We start from the raw sequence: 22,381 nt of genomic DNA on the forward strand, positions 1-22,381 counted from the left end.
TCCCCGTGCAGGAGCTCCCATCGGTTGCTGAGGTTCTGGGCAGAGAGGTGATGGCGGCAGGGGAGTGCAAGAGGGGACCCTGGCACCCCCTAGCCATAAACTGCTCCACTCTCTCTTCCCCTTCAGAGGGGCTGCTTGAGCGTTTCCCACTCCCTCCTGAAGATGCCCCATCTCAGCTGCCCAGGAATTCCCTGCCTCCTGGTTTAGTTTCCCTGGAACCCTCCCACACCAGCCCTATCTGGAGCTCTTCCTTCTCTAGGAGCAACCCACCCCAAAATCCCACCCTGGCCCACAAACAGTGTAGAGCAACGCATCCGAGGTGATGCATCTTGCTTGTCCTCTCAGGGAGTGCCACACCTAGATGCCTACAGCACAGGAGCCGACTGGGGGTGTATGACAGCACCAGGAAGGCCCCAGTTACATCTAAAGAGGATTAGCTGATGGATGCTGTGCAGGAATGACATCTCAGCCCAGCCAGATCTTTCAAGACAAGCTGGAAAAGCAGTTTTTGTGTTTGGGGTTTTTTGTTTTTGTTTTTTTTTTTATGTGCAATCTTCCTAATTTTAAATTTGGTCATTAATTCAAAGAATCAAGCCCAGCCTGTCCAGGGGCCTCATGCAGCTCATGCTTTCTCTTCCCTGACCCAAAGCTGAGCAAGAGAAGAACCGGAAACTGGAATAGTGCCCAAGGCAACAGTACCTGGGAGCTCTTTCATATTTTAAAACTCCCAGCTGTAAGAAAAGGAAGGCATCTTTCAGGTGTCTTGGAACAGAAATTTCTGCTGCATAAAATCCCTCTTCTTAAAACTTTCTGTTGCAGTAAAATGAGAATATAGTTGACCTTGTACTTGACTGAGTACGTGATCTGTGCTTGGCACAGTTCCAAGTGTTTCACCTGCGTTAACCCATTTAACCCATTTGCAGACAAGGAAACAAGCTCAGAGAAGTAACTAGCGCAAGGACTCGCAGTTAGAAGCAGAAAAGTGAGGACTCAAACCCAGGCAGTCTTCTGGCTTCAGAGCCTAAAGCTTTAACCAGATAAGAACAAAATGTCCAGCACCCTTACATGTGTGCTACCTTCTGACTGACCCCGAAGCTCAGTGGCGGCCCTGAAGGAGGGGTGGGTGTATGCACTTACAGTCATGCACTTGGTGAGTCCTGGCTGCTGCCCTGACTTGGCCAGGCTTGCAGGTTATTCAGGAAGAACAGTACCCCTGACTAGATGCCCGCAGTACGCAGGGTCGGGTGCAGAAAGAGGCAGAGGTGGAGGTATTGCATGACTTGGTCAGGTCCCCGCAGCTGGTCACTGAAGTAGCAGGAACAAACAGGCAGCATTATCCGTTCTCCTAGTCAACAAATAGCCTTTGAGCCCAGCTATGCCTGGCACCATCTCTGCAGTCAAGCCCCAGATTTATAACACAGGTTTTGAGTGTAACTGTAATTGGCTGGACTAAGTTTTAAATACATGCACCAGGAGGGAACCTGTATTCTTTTATATGCTCAGGTGTTCGGTGCCTCCACAGCAGGCAGAGAGCTAAAAGAAGAAAAGAGACTGCAGGGAGAAAATAACTTTCCTGGCTGGAAAAGATCAGAAGGGAGATTCCTTTAGGAATTCAAGACCACAAGGTAACGTAAGCATATAGTGTCTACTCAGCTTTTGCCAAGCTCTGTGCAAAAGAAACCACTTTGTTTTTTTGAGTTTTTTTCGTGCCCTTTTAAGTGGAATAAAAGAAACTAGATCAGCCCCAGCTTTCATCATATACAAATGGAAATTTTAATTGGGCTAAAAATGAAACGTATACGGCATTACCTGGAAATTTGTTGTTGTTTGGTCGCCAGGAAATTTTTTTAGAAAACAATATTAGGAAAATATTTTTATTACACTGGAGTACAGACAAAATTTGTGAATGTGGAACAAGCACAGGGTATAAAGGAAAATTGATAACTTTGACCACATTGGAATTAAAACCTTTGGGTTATCAAGTTTAAAACTTGAAAAGTCATACACTGGAGAAAGGTATTCGCAATATATGATCTACAAAGGACTAGTTTCCAAAATATGTAGGAACTTCTACAGTGAGGCAAATAGACAAAAGATGAGAATGGGCCATTGACAGGAGTGGAAGCCCAAACGTCCAACAAACCTATCTCAAGATGCCACACTCACCCACAATCAAGGAAATGCAAACGAACACAGAAGGGTACCATTCCACACTCCCCAGACAGATGCAGTGAAAAGGCTCACTCTCCCAGCGGCAAACTCACTGCCAGTCGGGGTGTAAACTGGTTCAGCCACTTTGGTTGTGGGTTTTATTTTCTACATTTTTCAAATCGAGGGCTAACCCACATACAGAGTGCACAGAGTACACAGTCCTTGGTGTCCAGTTTGATGCTTTTTTCCTACATATACACCCAGGTAACCACTACCCACACCAAGGCATGGACTCCTTCCAGAACCCCACAGGGTTCCATCATGCCCCTTTCCACGTCATCCCCGTCTCCTTGAGATAACTAATCCTCTAGTCACTTTTCTCACAGATTCATTCTGCCTGTTTTAGGACTTCATCTAAACTGTTAGCTCCTTTCATTCAACAAGATTCATCCATGTTGATGCAGGTAGCAGTAGCTAAGTCCCTTTTATTCCTAAGTGGTATTCCATTGTATTGATATACCATATTTGCTTCTCCATTCTCCTGGTGATTGGCAATGTGAATTGGACTATGATGAATGAGGATACCATGAATAGTCTTGATGTGAAGTACAGCTGCCCTGGAAAGCAATTTGGCCATGTTAAGTTGCAGTTGTGTTGCGCTACCACCAGGAATCCCACTCCTGGGGTAACGTGTTAGAGAAACTTGCCCACATGTTAAAGAGGCAGGAGCTGAGGTTAAAAATTCCCATAGGTGTTATTCAAAGTTGCAAAAATAAATACCTTACATACCTATCGACAGGAGAATGGATTGATAAATTGTGGTCTAGTCATAAGAAATGGCAACCCACTCCAGTACTCAACTTGGAAAGTTCCATGGACAGAGGAGCCTTGGCGGGCTACACTCCATGGGGTCACAAAGAATCAGATGTCACTCCACAGCTGAGCATGCACACACATACACAATGGAATACTGTATATAAGTGAAAGTAAACAAAATAAAGCTAATCGTATCAACTTGGATGACTCAGACACAACATTGAATGAAAAAAAGCAGAATGTAGAATACATACTCTATGATGCCGTTTATATAAAATTTCTGAACAGGCAGTACGTTACAATCACAAAGTACAATATGTTGTTTAGGAATACATCTGTATGTAGTGAAAGCACCCCAAAATGCATGGCCTTGATATAATAACATTCAGAACAGTGACTTATTCCAGGTGGGGAGGGAAGCGCTTGTGAGACGAGGTCCAGTGGGTATCTGCTGAATTGATGAGTGCTTTAGTTCTTAAACTGGGTAAGCAGACACAGGTGGTTATTTCACTCTTTAAACTTGAAATATAATTGCTTAAGAAGATACAGGGATGGGGGCAGTTCAGGGCAGAGGTGTGCTGGTAAGTGTTGACAGTTGACCACAGGGAGGGGAGTGACTTGCAGTATTCACCAATTTCTGTGGCATAAAGACCGTGTGTGCATGTAAGTCGCTTCAGTCATGTCCGACTCTTTGCGACCACCATGAACTGTAGCCTGCCAGGCTCCTCTGTCCAAAGGATTCTCTAGGCCGGAATACCGCAGTGGGTTGTCACACCCTTCTCTAGAGAATCTTCCCAACCCAGGGACTGAACCTGTGTCTCATTATGTCTCCTGCATTGGCAAGCGGGTTCTCTACCACTATCCCCACCTGGATGGTGGCTGATTTCAAACTGCCAGTGTGATACCAGCGGATGCTCCCAAGCCAGCCTCAGCACACCACTGACACTGAACGTGGTAGAAATTTGCTCCAAAGGCCAGAGCTGGGAGCCCAGGCTTGCTCTGAGGACATTTCCAAAACCCTAGGACCTGGGTCGAGGGCTGGATTGTATTCGTGTACGCTGTTAAGTTACCCAGAAGTGAGGCTGGTTAGAACAACAACAAATACTCATTCTCACACAATTTCTGAGAGTCAGGAATCCAGGACCAACTTAGCTGGGTGTTTCTGGCTCAGGCTGTCTCCTGAGGTTGCAGTCAAGCTCTCAGCCAGAACTGCAGTCACTTGAAGCTTTGCCTGGAGCCGGATCTGTCTCCCAACTCCACCCACCCCAGACTCACTCGGTTCCTCCTTACAGGGACTGCTCCAGGGGGCTGCTAAGATGGAGGTGAGGGGAGTGTCATAAGCTCATCTCCAGAATAACAGACTCTCGCTTCTACAGTTACACACACCAACTGTGATGAGATGCAGGAGGGGATGACTCCAGGGGGCAATTGCCAGGAAGCAGAGATCACCAGAGGTTGGCTCTCACAGTGGAAGGAGAGCGCTGCTTGTCCTGAGATGCTTGTAAAGGGGTAAGGGGATGCCTAGGGTCTCAACGAAAGGAGAGACGGGAACCTGAGGGGCCCTCGCCTTCATTTTATGGCTGAGGAGACCAAGGTTGAGGGGTTTCCTGGAGCACAGGGGCTCCGTCTGGCCTTGGTCCGAGTGAGAAGGACCGTGCCTCACCGTCTCCCTGCCTGCCCTCTGCAGGTGCAAATGATGGGGTCCTGGCACATCGAGACCTCCATCAAGGTCACCTTGCCCACGAGGTCCTCCTTCCTCAGAACTGTTTCCTCACATTCTCCCTCAGCCAAAACAAGACAACCTCCACTTATTTCCACACACCTCGTCCCCTGCCACAGGGACCCCAGAGAGCGGCATATGGTGCCGTGTTGGCATTACCGGACGCAAGTCTGTGCTGGCCTTCTGGGATCCCACTGCCATTTGCAGACGGGTAGAATCGTTTCAGAGCTCTGTGATTGATCTCTGACTGAAATATCAATGCTGCTATCTGTTTCTTGATCTGAATACTAATTACACGGGTTATTCAGTCCACGAATAAAGTTGTTGTTTTGTTTTTTTTTTAACATAGTCCCAAAGACAGGGACACGTGTCTGGGAAGATCCCAGACAGAAGCATTTTGCTGAGCTGTTAGCAACCTTTATTTTCCAGGTACCACTGGGAAGTACCACTCAGGTGGACTCATGGGCAGATCTGAAAAGGGACTAAAGTTAGGGAGTCCTTGGCAGCAGATAAGAAGTGACATTCAGGGCAAAGGTGCCATTCAGGTAAGTAACCCCCAGCATTGCTCACCTTCCTCCACACCGTGCCGAGGCCCAGAGACCCCCAAGCATCCTCGGTAGTAATGGGGCCATCAGGGTGGGGTTCCCAGTGGTCAGAATTAACAATTGCAGGCTCCAAGTGCTCTTTCTTAGTAGACAGGTTAGTGGGATGGGGGGAGAGGAGAGACAATGGGGTAGAGGAAACAGGTTCAAGCACCAGCACCATCAGTAGAAGATCCAGGAAGGTGCACATTTCAAACCCCTGTCCTGAGCCCCACCCTTCCAGGCACTGGCTCGCCATCCTTCTCTTGGCCCTGGGAGACAACACTGAGCGGGCCGTGAAAGAAGGAGGACCAGCTCATCTCCTTGAGGACGCCGGTCCGTGCACACCCTCCCCCAGCAGCTCTCCTGGCCCACGCCTGAGCTGGGGCTCTCCCAGCCCAGCAGGCTCTGCAGCCAGTTGCAGGCTGGTGTGAGACAGGACCTACTGGGCTGAGCAGGCCCTCCATGATTCACACCCCAGTCCTGCTTGGCTATCAGCCCACAACCTCTTTGCCACCAGAGTGCCAATCACTTGTGGGCTGCTCAGATGCTTGGCAAGGAAGGAGGTACCTGAGGCGGGCCTTTCCCTGCCCCCACCCTGCTTCATGTGTAGCCACAGTAGAAATGGGAGCGACGGAGAGGGACCTGACTGTGGCTGGGGAGGTGGGGAAGAAACTGATGGTGAGGGGGACTTCGCTGGTGGTCCAGTGGTAAAGAATCTGCCTTGCAATGCAGGGGACACGGGTTTGATTCCTGGTCAGGGAACCAACACTCCAACATGCCACGGAGCAGCTAAACCCCTGCATGCACCACAACTAGAGAAGCCAGGTGGCACCTAGTGAGCCTGCGTGTGGCAACAGGAGATCCCATGCGCCACAACTAAGACCCGACTCAGCCAAATAAGCATTTCAAAAAAGAAGCTAGTAGTGAGGACCCTGGCTATCCAGGAGCCAGGCGTTGGGGGCGGGGGTTGGGTCAGAAGTCTCCTTGGCCCAGTAAAGCCAGGGGAAATCCTGGCACAGTGAGTTACAGACCCAACATCCCCTCCCTTTGATCTGAAGACTCTGCCAAAGAGGTGACTCTCAAGATGCCCAGGAAAAGGTGCTGAATTAGCCTAGGGGCTGGGGCGGGGTAAGTTCAGACCTGGGCACAACTAGCACCGCCCGCTTCACTCTTCCTTAGGGTCCCTAGATGGATCTGTCCCCCAGACAGCGTGGCTAGCCAGCTACAGCCGCCTGGCCAGGAACTGCACCCATTCCTTGTACTCATTTGCCAGGACACTGCTTCGAAGCCATCCTGGACTGGGTTCCCATTCTCAGCCCCTCATGGAGTTCATTGTCGTGTCAAGGCCCGTGGTCTTGACCACATTCAGACCTTCTGGTCCTCACTAATGCTCTACCCGACCCTCACCAGGGGCACCTTCTGCCTCGGTGCCAATCCCTGGGCTTCTTTCTGTCCATTTCCGCCCCCACCCCGGTCCTCCCTGAGCTCCAATAGAGCCCTTCCTAGGTTTCTCTGTCGTCCTGGGCCCCATGTGAACCTCCTAGTCCTGGGCCCAGCTCTCTGGCTGCCCCTCACTGCTGTCACGGGATACGTGAGACCCAGGAAGCCTGTGGCCACAGTGGCAGACTTGAATCAGTGACATGATCCAGGACATGACAGTGATTGGAAAGAAGAATATGCTGGGGAGAAGGGCGCCCCTTCCAGGTCCTGTATGTCTGATCTGTGTCCACCAGGGAGGCTCATCCCTGCCGACACTCACTCAGGGATGCCCACGTGGCAGGGCCATGGGAGGTTCGGCCGTTGACCTAGGGGTTTTAGAAGACACAGGTTGGGCTGAGGGCGGGGCAGCGCAACACCCTTCCCCTCTGACCAACATTTGTTCCCTGCAGACCAACCCCTAGAACAGAATGGGGCCCTTTTGCTTTCCTTGAGGGGTTGAAGACTGCTGCTTCTGCCCGCTTCCTCGGTGCCAGCCTTCCCAGCGGGGCTCCTCCTCCTCACCAGCTGCAGACCCAGACTCTCCCTGCTCACGCCCAGCTCTCCTGCCTCTCCTGAGGCCATCTCATGCTCGAGAACCATCTTCTCAGAAAGGGTTGCTGCTGCTAACCCCACAGCCTGGGACTTGCTCCAGAGGAACCAGCACAGGGCTATGACTGAGGTTCCTGGGCTCTGGGCTCTCACTTAGGGGCTGGAGACCCAGGTTCCCTTTCCACAAGGTTCTGGGAACCTGGGCTGTGGGCTCAGTAGGGGATGGCAGAGGACATGCCTTCTGTGTTTCTGGTTCCTATAGAACCCACTCGGGGGCCTGCGCTGCAAAGTCCAGGTTGGTAAGGAATTCTCAGATGGTCCTTGTTCTGATCTCTTAGAAAATTGCCCCCACATTCTTTCTCCTGTTGCGAGCAGTGCTGATTTAGAGACATAGCAAGAACCAGTCCACCATTTGAGTGACCCCTGAATGGTGGATCAGTCCCCTCTCAGAGCCTGCAGTGACAAAAACAGTGATCTCAGGGGGACTCTGGGGCCCCAAGGCTCTCACACAGGTAGCAGCCCCAGCTGCCCCTCTGGTGCCACAGAGCCCGGCAAGTCCCAGGAGGCAGGGGCAGGGCTGACACCACCTTTGTTCTTCCCTGAGAAGAGGGCCGCACCGGCTCCACCCTGTCTGTCCCTAAACAGACCTGCTCAGGGCCTCTTCCCTGACAGGGCTGGGGATGGGGTGGTCAAAGGACTGAAGTCTTGGTTATAGGGGGTCAGGGCTGAGGTCCTACATCTCCAACCATCACCGGAGTGTTTCTCCTGTAACACAGTCCATCAAAGGGTCCTGGGACAGATGCATTCCGAGATCAAGAGCAAGTGGGGGCACAATGCACATTAGCGTAGTAAAGGCTCTGAGAAGGCCTGTGGGAAATTAGCTTACTGTGTTTCAATCTGTGATTCCTAAACTTATTTGATTACAAGCTTTCTATTTGTTTTTGGCAGAACACATGCTTATGGAACCCCTTTTATCCATTTAGGAACCCCTGCCTGCTCAGGCTCTTTCCTCACCAGGAAAGGGCCCTGACCCCCACAGCCACCCCCGGAAGGCTTGTCCCAGGGTGGAGGCTCTATACCTCATTCCTCTAGTGTGTGTGTGTGGAGCAGCAGCCACGGTTGCTGGGATCTCGTCAGAAATGCAGACTCTCAGGCCCCACTCCAGACCCACAGATCTGAATCTGCACGTTAACAAGACCCCCAGGTCATCTGATGAAGCACTGTTCTACATCTCCTGTTCTTCCCTCTCCAAGACGGCCCCTTGGGTCATCTCCCCAGCAAAGTGGGGGCTCTAGGCCCATCAAGATGCAGTGGACATACTTTGAACCTTGCACCTATGTTTAGGAATTCCCCACATTATGAGTTCTCCTTTTCCAAGGCCCATGAGAGGAACCAAAAGGGATGGCCAGATGTTGAAGAGGAATCTTTGCTGAGGCTTGTAGAGGACCAAGGAGTTCCTCCAGCTTGGCCTCCCCATCCTAATCAGGTGTCTCTTCCATAGAGACGCATGGAGACTTGAAGACACGGTTATGTTGGGGCTTCAACCTAAAAGGTCAGTGGCGGTCATTCACAAGGGTCAAACACTGTCAATCTTGGGAGCTGGCCCCCCAGTCAATCCCCTTAGGTAGAACCCAGAAGAAAGGGAAGGTGAGCCAGCCTCTAGGGAGAAGATATTTTATTGAGCTTTTGCTACATAAATAGCTACACCAAGCTGGGAGGGCTGAATGGAATCCCTCTGTACAGATCACCAAGGAACCCTTGGGGAGGGGGACCAGAAGGGAGCCTGGTAATGACCAGAGAGAAAGAGGCCCCCCCCCCCCCCGCCGGATGCTATATGGAATGAGGAGAGAGAGAGGCTAATAGGCTACATGTCACGAGGGAGGGACAAGAAGGGGTCACACAGGTCACAGCCCTTGATATCACTGGGTCAGGGCCTGTACCACGTCCTTCACCAGCATGGTGCCGATCACCATCTTCTCACTGTTGACCGTCAGCTGGGCAGCTCCAGTGGGCCGGGCATCCAGAGTCAGCAGGACCAGGCTCCCACTGGTCAGCGTCCTCCCTGCAAACCTGGGGTAGGAACGGAGGAATGGGCTCAACACTGGGCCCCGGGGTCCCTCATTCCAATCAGGCCCAAGAGCCCATCTCATTCCCCTTGCTGGCAGTCAGTACCTGTACTCGTCAGATGTCCCACAAGGGACACGACCCAGGTTGGCTGTGGCCGTCACTTTCTGCACCACAATGTGGTCACTCCGACAGGTGTCTGGCAGCGTGAGCTTCTCTGTGATCTCGTTCATGCCCGTCAGCTTTGCTGGGGGCAGAGGTGATGGTGAGGGTGAAGGCCATGGTGGGTGCCCCTGGGTCTGCCCACTGAGCATTCTCACCAGGGTCTACGCAGGTCTCCCTCACCAGTCTTGGGGAAGGGCTACTTCCCTCTCGGGCCGTGTCCGCCCCCAGGGAGATTCTGTCAGCCTCTCCCCGCCCCACCCCGGGGTCTGTCCATACTGCAGACCAGAGCCTGACCTGGTGCTTCCCCACTGTCAGACATCTGGGCTACCAGCCCCTTGGCAGTGGCCAGTGGTTGTGGAGCCAGTCACTTCTCAGAGGTTTCCTCCGCCTGGCCCCCACATCTTTTGGTCTTTCCTGGTTGACCCTCCAACCCAAGTTCAACTCTCCCCCAGCTCCTGGAGGCTGACTCCTCGCAGAGAGGTCACTGGTAGCTGCTGTAGGTCCTCACCAGACAGGCCTGAGTCCAGGGGTCACAAGCAGCCCTCATGAGTGGACCCCTGATTTCACACAGGACAATAGCTCCAAACATGGCCCAGGCTCATGATGTCCGCATGCCTTCAGAGCATCCCCTCGCTCCACAGGGCTGACATCTCTGCACTCCTGTGCTCTCCCCAGCCCCGTGAGCTCCTCCATCTGCCCTGCCCACCTTCTCCCAGCCTCTCTCCTCCCTCTGCTACTCGCTCCATTGTCCTCCTTTGGAGAACAGACACACCCTTCCTGTTTCTTTCATCCCCTCCATTCCTCACTAGTGACATTTTCTTGTCCTATACTTTTAGTTTCTCCTTATCAAGTCTCCTCATTGCTAAGTCCTCCCTAGCAGCCAGACATGCCATGATGCCAATACTGTTTCTCCTTCACGGTTGACCTCCAAGGGCCTCCAAAGAGGACTCACTTCCTCAAGCCCTGCTCTCCTAAACCCACTGCAGTTGGCCTCGGTCTCCTCCTTGGCCATAACCTGCGCTCTCTGACGTTGGCGGCAGTTTCCTATATGCTGGACCTGAAGGGCTTCGGTCATCTTGGCCTGCAGACTATCCGAGACACACTTCCATCTCCTCATCCCTCCTCCTACCTACACCCTGTTCCTTCTCTTCCCCCTCCCTTCCTTTTTCTCCTGAAGGACACAAGTTTTCCTCAAGAAAGGTCCGTGGCCTGCTTATCTCCCCATTCATCTCTCCCTCAGGGTGATCTCACTTATAGTCACAGCTTCAGTTATCACCTCTCTGCTCCTGACTCCAGCCTAGAAGTGTTTCCTGGGCACAGACCCACATTTTTCAGTTGTGTATGAAACACCTCCTCCTGAATTTCCCACGTATATTTCAAAAAGCAGCTCATCCAAAACTATGCAAGATCTTCCCCTCTCCCTTGCCTGATCCATCCTTCTTCTTTCTAGATTAGGGATTTGGCAAATCATAGCCTGAAGGGCAAATACAACATACCACCTGCATGGTCCACAGTGTGTTTGTTTGTTTTTGTTTTAATATTTTTTAAGTGTTGGGGGAAAGAAAGCAAGGCTAGATATTTCATGACACATGTAAAGTACATGAAATTCAAGTCTGTGTCCATAGATAGAGTTTTACTGGAATACGGCCACACTCATTCATGTATGTATTCTCCATGGCTGTTCCTGGCTTACAAAGGCAAGTTGCAGCAGAGACCACATGACCCAGAAAGCCTAAAATGTTTGCTGAGACTTCCCTGTGGTCCGGTGGCTAAGACTTCACCCTCCCAATGCAGGGGGCCCAGGTTCAATCCCTGGTCGGGGAACCAGATCCCGCATGCCACAATCAAGAGTTCACATGCCGCAACTAAAAATCCTGCATGTTACAACTAAGACCCAGCACAGGCAAATAAATCGATATTACGATGTTTCACATAAACAAAACATTTACTTTACGGCCCATTACAGAAAAAAGCTGGCCAACCCCTGGTCGAGGTGAACAGCACTGCCATTCTCCCTCTCTAAGCCAGATATTCTAGAGACAGCTTCCACGTCCCTGTCTCCTCTTTCATTCGGCAAATGCCCTCTCCCCTACCTCAGCCTTTCTTTCTTTTTGCTGTGGCTCTAATCCTGGTTCTCACCATCTCTCATCAAATCTATGTCAATAGCCTTATAACTAGTCACAGGATTTAGTCCAAGGTCACATACCAAGCAAGTGGCGGGTTCAGAACTTAAATCCAGGACTCACGAAGCCCCATGATTCTTTCCACTTATACTGTTCTGCCTCTTTTTCCTGCAGCACATTCTCTCAATCCCAGTCCTAACTGTAAATGTTGCCAGATTTCAGCCCAGGACTGAACCTGGCCCCTTCTTTTTTCAAAAAACTTCAAGAATTTCTCTACTGCTAGAAAAATGAAACCTGCACTCCTCACCCCTCTGTTAATGGAGTTGGTACCAAATAACCTCTGAGACCCCTTTCACCTCTGAAATTTTAGGACTGAAATCTTTTAGCACAGGATTCAAGGCTTCCAGAAACTAGACCGAACATATTTTCAGCTTTGTTTTCCCTACTCCCCAGTGCTAAGAATCCCTAGGCCCCAAGGCAAACTGCACCCCTGCTTGCTTCCTGTAAATTTTCATTAATGCCTACTCATAATGCTTCCCCCAGCTGGAATCCTGGCCTAGAATCTTCTGCCTGGCTGTGTCTCAACTCTCTCCAAAGTCTCACTGAAGTGTCTGAGGGTCTGGGAAGCCTTTGCTGGAGTACAAGGGGCGAGGCCTCCCTCTGTGTGCAGCAGCTGAGGCTCCCGCAGCATGCCTGTACCGTGGAGCTGAATAAGCCCCAGAGGGGGATCCTGAGCACCCGTCCCACCCACCCCCAGGGAGCACTCACCCTGTTCCTTCTTGAACTCATTCTCACTCAGGAACACGGGGGCCATCAGCTCCCCAACGGGTGGCTGAATGGAGACGTAGAACTGGCGGGTTTGGGTGCTGGGAAGGCCGGAGGAGACAGAGAGAGGGAGTCAGGCCGGCTTCTCTCCCCGCACCTTGCACCGTGTCTGGAGGTGAGGCCCCAGATCCTGGGATGCCTTCCAGGTCATGATGCCTCCCCACCTAACACCACCTCGTTTATTTTGACCCCTCCTCTCCCCAGCTGCCCTCCCGCTCCTCCACAAGCTGGACACATACCATAGCTGGAAGTTGGCCGCCTGGGTTGAGTCACAGAAATTAATGCCCATGACAACAGTGGTAGACTCTCCAGGTGCCAGGGACTCTGCAGTGGTGAGAGGTGGGAGCAGGGGGAGACAGAGACCCCGTCACCTGATGGGTCTGGAACCCAGACTCTTCTCCCCTCCACTGCCACAGCTGACTGCCTTCTATGGAACCTGGCTTTCTGGGCTACTGGAGACTCTTCCTGGTTTCTTCCTGAAATCTAGACACCCGCCCCCACCTGCCCTCACCCCACTGAAGTCAGCACTGAATCAGTCTAGCCTCAAGCTCCTCCTGTCCTGATATGGACTTGCTCGTTTCCTAGTTTGTCTTGTCCACCAGGGCGTGGATTGTGGCAGATGCCATCTCTGTACTCCCAGAGCCTAGCCCCTGGCTGGGCACAGAGTGCACTGTCAGCAGCCACAGGCAGACCCGTGGAGTTCCCACCCCTGTCCCCGCCCCGGAGCTTCCTCCACCACTCTGTGTAGGGTGGAGATTTCCGCACCGATTTCAGGGAACTCCTGGATGCTGATGCCGGGAGGCAGTTTGGGGGTGCCCACGTGCAGGCCCTTGATGGGGGTGTCTGAGCTGTTGGAGAAGTGGATGTGCACAGACACCATGTGGGGGTCCCCAGAGAAAGGCTGGCGGCTGAAGGTGTAGTCCACAGCCAGCCCCTCGCCAGCCACGCGGTGCAGCAGCTCCTGTCTCCCAGCTCCTGACACGGGACTCAGCAGCTGGTGGGGATTGGGTAGGAGGGGTGGGAAGGACGGAAATGACCCACTAGAAAAGGGCCAGCCCCAGCCTCGTTCCCGCCTGTGCTCACGGAAACAGGGACTCAGAGCTACCCACTCCATCACACCCCTTTCGCACAAACGCATACCACAGGACACACCACAGAGATGTATTTCTGCCCAGCCCACTCACCGAGGGCACCAGGGGGGAGTCTGTGAGTGTCAGACCCTCCAGGTCAGCAGCCAGGCTGGTGGACACGACTGTGGGCGGGGACACAGGCTGGACGCTGGGCGGGGTGACTGTGGGGCATACGAGGCACGTGATGATAAAGGAGAGGCAAAGTGGAATTGGCTTGGGTAGGGCCATGGAGCCTAGGGCTCAGGGAGCAGGCAGTTCAGCACCATGGACAGCGAGACGTGGCACCTGGTGCCTCCAGAGAGATGTCCACCCTTGACTTCAACCCTGCACCTGGGGAGGCTGCCCCGCTGCCCTCTCAGGCTCAAATGTATTCAATCTGCTCCCATTACCCTGAAGCCCCAGGGAACCCAGTCCAGAGCGCCATGGACCTTCCTACATCATCCTCCCTAGGCCTCCTCCCCCCTGACTTCTATCCAAACTCACAGTCCTCTAGGTCAAGCAGGGAGACCTCCTTGGCTGCAGGGGCACTTTTGCTACTGGGAGGCTGGAAGAGAAAAATCGGGTGTGAGTGTGGAAGGGGAGTACCCTGGCCCGTGCTGGGCTGTGAGGAAACATCTGGGCCTGGCCCAGAGGGTGGAGGGGGCCCTGGGCCATGAGCCAACCCCTTCTCTATCCCAAGGCACTCACTGTTTTTTTCCTCCAGGAGGCAGGTTCCACCTGCTCCTCCTCGGTCTCTGATGTCATCTCAGACTCTGAGGAGCTGCTGCTGGAATCGCTGCCCTCATCCGAGGATGAGCCGCCTTCTTGCCCTTCTGGCACCTTCTTCCTCTTCTTCATTTTCTTCTTCTTACCTTCCTCTTCACTCTGTTCACTGGAAGAGAGGGGGCAAACAGGACTTGGGTCCAGCCTGGATGGCCACTTCTTGCCTCACAGAAGAGCAGGGAAAGCCTTGAAAACTCGGGGTGACGGTGGGGAGCCTGGACCACAGGACACCACACCTGGGCTGCAGTGAGAGGTTTGGGCCAGCCTGAGCCAGCCCAGGCCCTTTCCCTGACTGCTTCCCCAGGCTGCGGCCCTCATGTGAGCAGACCTGGAGGACTGCAGGCCCCTGCAGCTCAGGAGGAGGCTTGGGGGCTCTTAGGAGACTGACAAAGGCTGAGTGTTGGCCCTTCTTTCCCACAGGAGCCCCTGAAACCCCCCAGTCGTCTCACCTCTCACTGCTCCTCCCTTTCTCCTCGTCCTCTTCCTGGTCTTCGTTGTCAGACTCGCTGCTGGACTCCCCGGAGCCGCTTTCACTGCTGCTCTTACTTTCCGATTCACTCTCGGACTCGGGGTCTGTGGAGAGACAGTCTCAGGCTTCCCTCTTTTCTGAGCAGACCTCCTGGGAAGCCCTAGGCGCTCAGCTTCAGACTCTGCACTGATGCAGCAAACTCACCTCTTCCTCCTCCCCCGCTCCGCCCACACCCTGAACTGCTCCTAGTCAGACGCCAACCAGACCAGCTGGGACACAGATGGACCCGTGTGGATGGAGACCTACACAAGCACACACATTTCTAGGACATGCAGTCAGTCCCTCCGGTGCCTAAACACACATACTGGTGTACGCTCCCTTGGACCCATGACCATGTAACACAAGAGCACACGCTTGCACCAGACAGGTAACCACAAGATGCACACACAGGCCCCAGCCCTGCCCATCTCCTCACCGCTGTCTGCAGATTCTGTGGGGCCTGACTCTCCCTCTGAGTCTGAGTAGAACGGTTTCTCCTTCTCCTTCCTCTTCTCCCTATTGGAGCACTTGGTCCATTCAGGTACCTAGAGATGAGGAGTTGTTAGTCGCTTTAGTCGTGTCTATTTGAGACCCCATGGACTGTGTAGCCTGCCAGGCTCCTCTGTCCATGGGATTCTCCAGGCAATACTGGAGTGGGTTGCAATTTCCTTCTTCAGGAGACCTTCCTGACCCAGGAATTGTATCCAGGTCTCCTGCATTGCAGGTGGACTCTTTACCATCTGAGGCACCAGGAAAGCCCCTCTTATCCTTCACCCCAGCTATTTTGGGGGCCCCACCTGGCCCTGGCCCTGGCCCTGAGAGGGAATAATGGGAGGCAGGCAGGGGCACTGTCCCTGGAGGGTGGGGGTGGTGCTCACAGAGCCTGGCTGCCAACAAGAAAGGAACAGAGTTAGGGGCAGGCACGGGGGGCAGCACGCGGGGGAGAGAGGGCAGCAGAGGCTGGGGGAGAGCACTGCACACAGGGCAGGCCGCACGGCACACGGGGCGGGGACCTCTTTGTACTCGCCCAACAGGCCCACGTGGGTCTCCATAAGGGAGAGGTCTTCTTCCTGCATGTGGGGAGGGTGTCAGGAGGGCTGGGCACACCCCCAGGGCTCCCTGATGTCCACCTCTCTCTGCACACCCCTGCCCACCCCACTCCTGCTGACCTCCACGTTGCGCACAGATGGGTCCGGGGCTTCCTCTGGCCAGTCTGGCAGCTCCTGGTAGCCCGTGGCCTTGGCGTTGAGCAGGTGGGACAGGGAGCCCAGCTGGAAGTGGTCCCGGTCTGAGGACAGGGTGAGAGGTCAAGCCAGGAGTGGCAGTGAGGAAATGCCCTGGGGGTTGTTTCCTGGGTGGGGCCTGGTAATGATTCTGGTGGGAACATCCTAGCTAGACGGAAGAGGGGGTGGACGTGTCCCCTAAGGGCTCTTCAGCCCTGACCAAATCAGCAGGTCCACAGGCTGGGAAGAAGGTTGTATGACTGACAAGAGCAGGGCTGAGGGGCCAGGGAGGGGTGGGGGGAAACTGGGGCCTCAGAGAAGACCGGAGGACACTGGGCCCAGAGCTGCTGCAGGCCCGTCTGCTGGGGTCTGAGATGGGCCGGGAGAGGGGGGGTAGAAATGCCGGTGTGGCTTTTCCCAGGGCGCGGTGCAGGTGGGGTGAGGGCTAGGTGGCCGCAACACCAGGCTCAGGAGGGAGGCCCGCTTGGGACGAGGGTATCAGCTCTAAGAGACTGGCCAGGCTGGGACCAAGGGCAAAGAGCCGTGTCTGGTCAGGCTCTGGCCTCCGTGGGAGAGCTGAGCCATCTGCATGGGAGTGGGATGGGCTCAGAGCCAGAGCGGGCAGCACGGAGACCTGTGGTGGGGACAGTGTGGGGAGGAGAAAGCTCCGCTGCTTCCTCCCGGCAGGTTTTCCATCTGCCCCATGGCTCTGAATCTCCTTACTCCAGGGGGCCAGGGCAGAGACAAAGCAGAACAAGAAGATAACCGAGCTTGGTGCAGGAAGCTCCCTCCTGAGATTCCTGGGTCTAAGAGCCAGCTGGGTCCCCCACCCCCTCGCCGTCAGAGCCCTTGCCACGGAAACCTGCCTGAGAGACGAGGCAGGGCCAGGGGCCTGGGGTCTGGGCTGACCTGCGGTGACAGCCCAGCCAGTGCTGGAAACCGCTTTCTCAGGGCCCTTACCGACGTACACCCCTCCTCTGTGCGCAGTTCTACTTCCTGCCTTGCCGGGCTACTGGTTCGTAAAATCGTGATAGATATGCCTGTTCAGGGAGGTGGCTGGAGAGAGGAGTCTGAGAGCTGAGGAGCCAGGGGCCCGTCCTGCCTGGGAGGGCAGAGACCAGGTGAGATGATGCTAGTGGTGGTGGTGAGCGGGTGAAGGAGCAAGCCCGGGGTGCCACAGGACGAGCAAAGGGTCCAGCCAGGGGCAAAGAAGTCCTGCCCACCAAAGGCTGGTGCCCGGCCAAGACTGAGACCTCAGGGGGAAGAGCCAGGACTGGGGTGCTGGCCAATTCTCCCCTTCCCCCAGGAAGGCTCCTCTTGATTTCAGCTCCCACCTTTGAAGGACGACTCCAAGACTGGAGCTGGTTTGGGTGCCAGGAAGAGCTTCTTGGCATGGCGGCTGAGAGCCCCGCCCTGCTCCGAAGGGACAATGAGCTGCCGGGTGAAGCGCGCTCGGTCACGGATATCGTAGTTCTGGTCATACTTGGCCAGGCTCAGCACGTACTGGGTCAGCAGCTTGGTCTGGGACATGAGAGGTGAGTCAGCAGCCATCACAGAGGGTGGGGACACAGGAGGTGTCCCACCAGATTCTTTTTTTTTTTCCTTTGCCCATGTCTTGTAACATGCAGGATCTTAATTCCCTAACCATGGATTGAACCTGTGCCCCCAGCAGTGGAAGCACCGAGTCTTAACCACTGGACCGCCAGGGAAGTCCCAGAACCAGATTCTTTAAGCCAACAGCTCCAAGCGCCGCTGCCTCCACCCACCTTTCCCTCCAACCCCACCACTGTGTCACCGTGTCAGGGCTTCCCTGGTGGCTCAGACGGTAAAGAATCCGCCTGCAAAGCAGGAGAGCTGGGCTCGATCCTGGGTTGGGAAGATCCCCTGGAGAAGGGAATGGCTACCACTCCAGTATTCTTGCCTCATGGACAGAGGAGCCTGGTGGGCTACAGTCCATGGGATCACAAAGGGTCAGACATGACTGAAGACAAACACTTTCACTTTCCTCCATTGTGTCAGACCTACATTTTCCCTCACCTCCCCAGCCCTGACCCCTGACCCTGACATTGACAATTGCCTTGGCCAAGACAAGAGGCTGCCCTTTTGGAACCCTGCCTCTTAGCCCTGAGGAGGCCATTCTTCCTCAGGTTTGTGGTCCCCACTGCCTTCGGCCCACTCCTAACTGACTAGTCCAGGTTGAGCCAACCTCTCCACCCTGAGTTCTGGAACAGGTTTCAAGACCTCACCATTCCTAGACTCCATCACCCAGGGAAAACCAGATGACAAAAAGGGAAAGGGGGACACAGAGGAATCCCCTTGGCAGGGGCTGTCTGCATACCCCATGGACCCACAGAGTAGAATCTGGGCAGCCCAGGGGTTTCAGAGGCCATAATCCCCTGCTGGAAGGTTCTAATGAGATTGGAGCAAACCGCAGCCACTTTAGGGTCTGCTGAAGTAAACATGGGGCTCACAGTCTGCAGTCAAGGGAGCCAGAGCCCAGGACCCCAAACCTCAACTTCTGCCCTGCTCCTGTCTTCACAAAATGACAGTGGTAGCCACCACTTATGGAGCGCCTCCTAGTGCCCACTACTGTGCTGGTGGGGCCTTTCACTGCCTCGTGGAATCTCCACAGCCCCCATTTCCAGAGGAAAATCAGAGTCACTAAGTGACATTTCCTGGGCTCAGGAGCCAGTCAGTGCTGCACCCAGGCCTGGACTGGCCCAAGAGTAAATAGAGTGCCTGGACCCGGCACTCTGTTTACCTGTCCCTCCCGCGTCACCATGGCCAGAGTGTCTGGGGATATTCTGAGGGATGGGACCAGCAAATCGACTCTGGTCTTCCTGACGTTCTGGTTACACGGTGTTACATCCAGCCTTGGACACAGCTGAGCCAGGTAATCTGGCAGGGCCATCAGCAAGATGCTAGCCCAGAATCAGAGTAGCTGCTGTGACAAAACTCTAGAGAGCTGCTGAGACTCCACTTCTTCTACAACAGGGGCTTCGGTGGCCTCATGTTCAGCTCAGACCCTTTCAGCACAGTACCGCCTGCGATACTGTTCCCGTCACAGGTAAGTACTCCAAACCCCACACTTTCCTAGGATGCCCCCATCAAAATGTACTTCATTGTAGACCTGTCTCTCCTTGACCAGACACCACCCCGCGTGCCAAGGCTACCAGATGTCCTCATCCACACTGACTGTTGTCAAGCAGCTAGTGATCCAACTCTATGGATTTCCCAGCTGGCCGATCATAGACCCTCTCTCCCTCCCCTCAAGTCCTTGCCTAATTCTGGAAAGAAGAGTTCAAGGTTTCAATCCATCTGTCCACAGCCTTAACTGCCCGTCAACAACCAACCCAAGAAGGGGCTGGTCCCTCCACCTCAACACTGCAGGATTTGCCTATAGTTCATTACCCTGCTCCATACTGAGGACCCATTCCCCAGGGGTTATTGCATCCAGTCTGCAGCCCCAGGACACCTGCCTTGCCTAGTCAGTATGCACAAGAATCACAGGCTGTTTAAGAAGGCCTCTGACACAAGCCCCAGTGCACGAAGAACTGAACAAAGCTCCCAGTTGAATCCAAAGGCTCCAGCTGCCCGGAAGAATTTTAAGTGGGGAACATCGATGCCTTTTCAAGAACCTATGCCAGAACTTCCCCAGTGGCCAGTGGTAAAGAATCCGCCTGCCAGTGCAGGAGTCTTGGGTTCGATCCCTGCTCTGGGAAGATCCTACACACCACAGAGCAACTAAGCTCGTGTGCCCCAGCTCCTGAACCTGTGCTCTAGAGCCTGGGAGCCGCAGCTACTAGAGCTCGTGTGCCTAGGGCCTGTGTTCCCCAACAAGAAAAGTCACAACAAGGAGAAGACTGCGCACCGCAACCAGAGCACTCATCACAACTGGAGAAAAGTCCTCACAGCAACAAAGATCCAACACAGCCATAAATAAAGAAGCAAAATTGTTTTTAAAAAAAGAACCTATGCCAACATACCTGCTACCTTGCAAACACCTGTTAAATCATGCTAGGGAAACTAGCTCTCCAAAAAAAGAAAAGGAATTAAAATACATTCACACCTGACATGCTACACGAAAATAAGCTCTAGATGGATGTGGAGGACAGATGCCCAGGTCCCGTCCCACTGTCCCACCTCCTGAAGCCCAGTCTTGCTCCCCTCCCGAGGGTGGGCGTGACCGAAAATGGGATTCTGACCAACAGAATATGGCAGAAGTGACCAGGGGCACCATATAACCCCATGACTGTTTCCATACATTCAGCTTCAGTTTTGCTAGCAGACTGGCTCTAGACACTTTTATCCCTTGCGGCTCTGAAGAAGCAGGCAGCTATGTTCGGAGACCATGTGGCAGAGAGATGAGGATGGTCTCCAGCTGACAACCAGCGAGAAGCCAGGGCCACAGTCCTACCATCAGGCAAGAGAAACTGGATACGAATGCTTGCCCAACACAGCCTCCAGATGAGAACCCCAACTTGACCGGTTCCTCAGCTGTAAGTAAGGCCTTGTGTAAGACCCAACCCAGGTGGCAGTCGTGATAAAGAACCCAACTGTCAATGCAGGAGATTTAAGAGATGTGGGTTCAAACCCTGGGTTGAGATGATCCCCTGGAAGAGGAAATGGCAAGTCACTCCAGTATTCTTGCCTGGAGAATTCCATAGACAAAGGAGCCTGGTGGGCTACAGTTCACGCGGTTGCAAAAAGGGCTGGACACGACTGACTGTGTGCACGCACACACATACACATACAAGACCCAGCGAGGCCATACCTGGATTCTTGATCCATGGAAATAGAAAGTAAACATGTTGTTTTGGCCTACTAAGTTTGTGGTAATTTATTACACAGCACTAGAAAACCAATACAATGGATTAAAAATAGAGAAAAAAGTCTGGAGGAAATTATGCATGAAAATTTTAATTGATATGTGAACGAGGAAGCAACTTTCTAAATATAAGGCATTATGAGGAAATAGAAACAAAAAGATTAATGTATTTAACAAGGTACAAATGTACAATTTCTGGATGATTATATCTAGAAACCAAATTGAAAAAAAAAAAACCCTAAGAAAATATAAAACCAATGCTAGTTTTTTCTAAGTGGTAGACCTATAGCTAATTTAAATATTTAACTTATAATATTTCTCTGGATTTTCCAAACATTTTATGATGAACATGCATTATTTTTATGATATCAAAGAAGTTATTAACTAAAAAATAATAATAATGCAGAACTTGTCAGACTCTTCCACTCACTCTAGAAGCCAGATTTTAGCTCCCACCACGACCTAAGCAGACCCTCCTCCCAGGTATCTCATCAAGCAAACAAAAGCAAACCTACCTACCAAAAGCATTCAAGCAGGCAGTTGCCCGAAGTGGCTGTAATGGTCACCTTCACTAATCCTGCCACTCCAAGACCTCTGCCAGTGCGTCTTCTGTTAGACCCTCTGGTTATCTGTTCAGCCACAGAAGGGCAGAGCTCATCCATCATCTCCTTAACTCAGCCTGGGCCAGAATCTGGCATGCAGTGGGGGTCAGCATGTTGGGGAGGCGGTAGTGGCTGGGATTGCTGTGGCCTTGTGGCAGGTCGAGCATGTCACCCTCTTACTGGGAAGAAGGGAGCTTCCTTGCTCTTTTGCAAGGATGGCCCTAGGCACATACAAACACTTCCCCCCTGGAGTACAGAGAATTCCTATTCTCCACCACTCTCAGCACAGGCTGAGAAAGAAGAAAAGAGAAAGACAGGGAAGGTAGGAAGGAGGAAAGCTCTCTTTACTGAGTCCAAGAACGATTCTAAAGAGCTTGTGCCTTGAAGGACTGGCTTTAGGATGAAGGGTGTGTGGAGGGTCCATCTGTCTGAACAGCCTACTCAGAGTGGCCTGATGGGGACCGGGACCCCCTGTCCTGCCTAGGAGAGGGGTTAAGCAGTCTGTACCCATGGTTCTCTGTGCCAACTCTGACTATACCCTTTGTTGTTGTTCTTTAGTCACTAAGTCGTGTCCAACTCTGTGACCCCATGGACTGTAGCCCACCAGGCTCCTCTGTCCATGGGATTTCCCAGGGAAGAATCCTGGAGTGGGTTGCCATTTCCTTCTCCAGGCTTTCTTCCTGACCCAGGGATCGAACTCATGTCTCCGGCATTGCCAAGTGGGTTCTTTACCATCTGAGCCACCAGGGAAGACTGACTGCAGCCCTTACTGCTCTGCATTTTGTGCTGTTTCCTCTACTTGGCTGTGAGCACCTGAAGGCCAGTATCATGTCTCGCTCCTTGTCATCACCC

At 53.2% G+C, this 22,381-nt stretch overlaps 1 protein-coding gene across 3 annotated transcripts in view; it reads right to left on the minus strand.

Moving 5' to 3' along the window:
• Positions 1–8,959: 8,959 nt before the first annotated feature.
• Positions 8,960–22,381, minus strand: part of AP3B2 (adaptor related protein complex 3 subunit beta 2) — a 36,953-nt gene continuing 23,531 nt past the window's right edge. For all 3 annotated transcript variants that reach the window (XM_015101909.3, XM_060401664.1, XM_060401665.1), the window contains exons 15-26: positions 17,434–17,620; positions 16,046–16,164; positions 15,313–15,421; positions 14,818–14,941; positions 14,294–14,477; positions 14,090–14,150; positions 13,661–13,767; positions 13,242–13,470; positions 12,716–12,800; positions 12,420–12,517; positions 9,472–9,610; positions 8,960–9,369 (exon numbers count right to left, since the gene is read on the minus strand). In XM_015101909.3, the coding sequence (XP_014957395.2) occupies positions 9,219–9,369; positions 9,472–9,610; positions 12,420–12,517; positions 12,716–12,800; positions 13,242–13,470; positions 13,661–13,767; positions 14,090–14,150; positions 14,294–14,477; positions 14,818–14,941; positions 15,313–15,421; positions 16,046–16,164; positions 17,434–17,620 (1,593 nt within the window). In that variant the 3' untranslated portion in view covers positions 8,960–9,218. The remainder of the gene's footprint in view (positions 9,370–9,471; positions 9,611–12,419; positions 12,518–12,715; positions 12,801–13,241; positions 13,471–13,660; positions 13,768–14,089; positions 14,151–14,293; positions 14,478–14,817; positions 14,942–15,312; positions 15,422–16,045; positions 16,165–17,433; positions 17,621–22,381) is intronic.

Source organism: Ovis aries, chromosome 18 (genome assembly GCF_016772045.2).
Source record: "Ovis aries strain OAR_USU_Benz2616 breed Rambouillet chromosome 18, ARS-UI_Ramb_v3.0, whole genome shotgun sequence".
Classification (NCBI taxonomy): Eukaryota; Metazoa; Chordata; class Mammalia; order Artiodactyla; family Bovidae; genus Ovis; species Ovis aries.